At 35.8% G+C, this 4,550-nt stretch overlaps 1 protein-coding gene across 1 annotated transcript; it reads left to right on the top strand.

The window, feature by feature from the left end:
* Positions 1-427: 427 nt before the first annotated feature.
* On the top strand, positions 428-1,381 carry LOC113261892 (olfactory receptor 2A12-like). The gene has a single exon (XM_026508207.2). It carries the CDS (start codon positions 428-430, stop codon positions 1,379-1,381), a length of 954 nt encoding a protein of 317 aa, XP_026363992.2.
* Positions 1,382-4,550: the final 3,169 nt, after the last annotated feature.

Raw genomic sequence — 4,550 nt, 5'->3', positions numbered from 1 at the left:
TGGCTGTTTCATGTTTTTACAATCATCTCAGAAAATTCTGAAAGGTTCTATTATAATCTTCGGTACTCCAAACAAGCAACGTTAACATAAAAAAAGATTACTACTTCTTAAAAACTTGCTCTGTACATGTAAGCAAAGTCTGTACCGGAACGACCAACACGTGTGTGTGTGTGTGTTTGTATCTGTGTGTGCATGCTTGTGTTTTTGTGTTAATGAATATGTTTGTTTTGTTCTAACATAGGAAAGTATTTTTCAAACATGAGTATGGATGTAAGGAGAGATAATTTAGTCCCTAGGTTATCTGAGCCCACACACTGGAATAGGTCGTAATGATGTTAAAGAATGTTTGAGTTTTTTGTTTTCACTCTAATTGTTCTCAAAGCACATTTCTTCTGCTCACGTTATCGTTTTAACACTGATACTCAGCATGGCTCAGGAAAATTCGAGCACCATCACTGAGTTGGTCCTTATTGGATTTTCCAATCATCCCCAGGCTGAGATCCCCCTCTTCTTCCTCTTCTCTGGGGTCTACCTGGTCAATCTCTTTGGAAACACAGCTATCATCATCTTGGTGGTAATTGATTCCTGCCTCAAAACACCCATGTATTTTTTCCTCTGCCACTTGGCCTTTCTCAACATATTTTACACCACAGCTGTGGTCCCCAAGATGCTCTTCAACCTCCTTGCTTCTAAGAAAGTTATCTCTTATGAACTCTGCATTGCCCAGACCTATATCTCCCTGTTAATGGGAGCAGCTGAGTGCATTATTTTGCCAGTCATGGCTCTGGACCGTTATGTGGCCATTTGCTACCCTCTACGATACCGGCTTATCATGAACTGGTCTGTGTGTGTGCAGCTTGCTGTGGGGGCATGGACCATCAGCTTCTTTGTCTCAGTGGTGCCCCTCTACTTCACCATGCTTCCCTTATGTGGCCCTTATATTGTTGACCATATTTTTTGTGAAGTACCTGTTCTTCTTCATATGGTCTGTGCTGATACATCCCTACAGGAGACAATGATGGTGATAGGTGCATCTGGGACCGTCTTGCTCCCCTTCCTCCTTATTACTCTCTCTTACCTTCACATACTGGTGGCTGTGATGAGGATGCACTCAGCAGAGGGCAGGAAAAAGGCTTTCTCTGTCTGTAGTTCTCACCTAACTGTGGTGACCATTTCTTATGGGACAGGTATGTTCATGTACATGAGGCCCAAATCTCTATATTCAGCTGAGGGTGATAAGTTAATCTCCTTATTCTATGCTGTCATCAATCCTGCTTTGAACCCACTAATCTATAGCCTGAGGAATAAGGAGGTGACTGGAGCCTTGAAGAGACTTTTAGAGAGATGGAGAGTTTCCCAAAATCAAAGGATACTCTCTTGAAATGTCAGTAAGGAGAATTTGCATTTACACTCTTTATTCCTAATGACATATTAGCTAAAAATACATGTAACTGCCTGTTAAAAGTATCAAAATTTTATCAGTTTATTTTTCTCTGACAGCACTGTACTATGACTCTCGTTTCCTGACTAATGTTAAGAGATTTTACTATTTTATTGAATAGTTCTTCATATTAGCAATTAAATCCTAACAATTGGAAAGGTACATCTAATAAGGAAAGTGGCATTGCTATTTCAGGTCAGGTTTCTGATTCCATAATGTCACATGCCTCATTTAATTATTCTCCCCTACAATATTGATGTTCTTATTTTTTTTTCTTTATTAATCAAGTGCCATAGCATCCTTCTTGATTACACTGTATTCCATCCATATGTACTTAAATCATCAATTTCAGGCTGGGAGTGAATCTATAGCATAGTGAATATAATCAAACTAAACAAATAAGGAAACTTATGGGGAAAATCTTCCATGGTTCTCATCAGACTGCTTCTCAAATATTTGAAATATGATTCAGTTTTTCCTCTCTAAATTGATCTTTGTTTGAATAAAACAGTGTTTTCAAAATGTCACTGCATCCCTTCAAATTTGTGCTTTTATTCAACTAATGCTTTTCTCAGACAGTGTTTTATATATGTATCGCAAACCTCAACACAATTTTCACCTTTTCCCAGAAATATTTCCCTAAAAGACAACTTTTCTCACCCAACTCTGAACTCTCCTTTCTTTGACCAAGGTCTTTAAACCATAGCTTGTTTCATTGTATGTTTTATTTTCTTAAATCCCCACATGTTTTTCAACAACCATGAAATAATCCATTTGGGCTACATAGTGAACAGTCACTTTTCTCAGAAACCTCATAATCTAATGCAAGAGAAAGTGCATGCTGACTTTTAACTGCACTAGAGGGGAAGAAAACCCTACAGTAAACTGTAGGGACTTCAAGAAAGTCTTCATTTTAAAGGTTGGTTAAGCTGAGTCATGAAGAATGATAATTCATCAAAAGCGCATGTCAAAAGAGAAATTTCAAGTGGAAGTGCAGAATGGAAAAAATAACAAAAACAAAAAACAAAGCAACAAGAACAACAAAAAACACCAAAAATTAAATGTTAATAATTCAGTGTGGCTTGGCTGGATTCCACACCACCCTCAAGGAATATATGCATTATTGGGGACTGATACTAAATAGAAGAAAGTCATCTTCCTCTCCTCCTCCTCCTCCTCCTCCTCCTCCTCCTCCTCCTCCTTCTTCTTCTTCTCCTAACTCTCCTTATTGTCTAGCACTATGTGCACACTTTATTTGTTGAATTTAATCATATCACTCTGTAATTTAAATATATTTAATTGTTGGTTTTTCTGGTGTTCTTATTTTTTTAATGTTTTTTTATTATATTATGTTAGTCACCATACAGTACATTCCTGGTTTCTGATGTAAAGTTTGATGATTCATTAGTTGCATACAACACCCAGTGCACCATGCAATACGTGCCCTCCTTACTACCCATCACCAGTCTATCCCATTCCCCCACCCCCCTCCCCTCTGAGGCCCTCAGTTTGTTTCTCATAGTCCATAGTCTCTTTATCACATTATTCATATAATTTCTCTTTCTTTTTCAATATTGTATGACTTTCATTTTCTATTAATGTGGAGAGGTGGTGATTTTTTACAAAGTTTACAGCTAAAGCAGCTAATACCATATATGAAAGTCATTTATGCCTCATTTTCTGTATAAGCAATTTAAAACCAAAACATTTATGACACAATTATTAAAGAGTTACAAGAAAGGTTTTCTGTGCATAAAATTTTAATAGGTCTTTAGAGAATTAAATTCCTTCTTTTTTCCTAAGACTGAATTTTTAAAATATTTGTATTTCCTTAAGCCACATACTACATCATAAATATTTTTGGCAACATCTACAACATTACTCTCAATAGCTTTTTATCTAAGGATATTGAAATGTCCCTGGGTGCCTGGGTGGCTCAGTTAGTTAAGTGTCTGTATACAGCTCAGGTCATATCCCAGGGTCCTGGGATTGAGCCCCACATGGGGCTCCCAGCTCAGCCGGGGGTCTGCTTCTCCCCCTTCCACTCCCCCCTGCTTGTGCTCTCTCTAGCTATCCCTTTGTCTCAAATAAATAAGTAAAATCTTAAAAAAAAAAAAAAGAAATGTCCCTATTTTTATGTTCATGGTGGTGAGTTTGTTGTGTGATGCAATGTAACTCTTGTCTGGTAGTTCATGTCTATAGACATTATTTCTTCATTGTGGAGAATCTGACTCCATGGGACAAATAGCTACCCAACTGATGATCCTGAAATAAGATTAGTTTACCATGGCCTCTCCCTTCCACTTCTATGATAGTTCCTGGGGATTCATGAGTGTGATTTTAACTTTTAATGAGTATATTTTACTCTGAGAGCAACTACTGATAATAAAGTAAGGTTTAAGATGAGTAACATAAGTTAGTTCCTACGAGGCTCAATATATTTACTGATTAAACACTAAGAATTTAGAAAGGAGGGTAATTATGCGAGGTAAATTATGTTGTTAACCAAAATTACTGTTTTGCAATATAAAAGTATATCAAATAATCACACTATACACCTTAAGCTTACACAATGTCATATGTCAGTTATATCTCAGTAAAACTGGGAAAAGCAAAAAAAGATACCTAGAGTACCTTTTTGTAAGAATAAAATTAAAGCATTTGAATGGTACCCCAAATAAGAAATGAACACGTGTACACACATATGCACACCTCACATATTTGAAGAGAAGATTCTCAGCTTCAGGAGAATGACATATTATTATTTTCAATTACTTTTATTGAGATATAATCAAAAAAATAGATTATATTTACATATATATATTTAAAGATAGCAATATGATTAATTTATACTGGTTAAGTTGTGAAATAATTACCACAATTAAGATAATTACCATTTTATTGTGAAATAATTACTGCAATTAAGATAATTACCATTTTATTACCACATTATTAATATTTTATTTGTTTGTTTTTGGTGGAGAATGGTTAAGATCTACTCTCCAAGCAAGTCTCAATTACACAATATAGTAATATTAACTATACTAACCATGTTGTACATTAGGTCTTCAGAATTTGTTCAAATAACAACAAATGTGTACCCGTTGAC

Source organism: Ursus arctos, unplaced genomic scaffold (genome assembly GCF_023065955.2).
Source record: "Ursus arctos isolate Adak ecotype North America unplaced genomic scaffold, UrsArc2.0 scaffold_5, whole genome shotgun sequence".
Lineage (NCBI taxonomy): Eukaryota > Metazoa > Chordata > Mammalia > Carnivora > Ursidae > Ursus > Ursus arctos.
The sequence above is the reverse complement of the archived record's forward strand: the minus strand, read 5'-3'. Positions and strand labels throughout refer to the sequence as shown.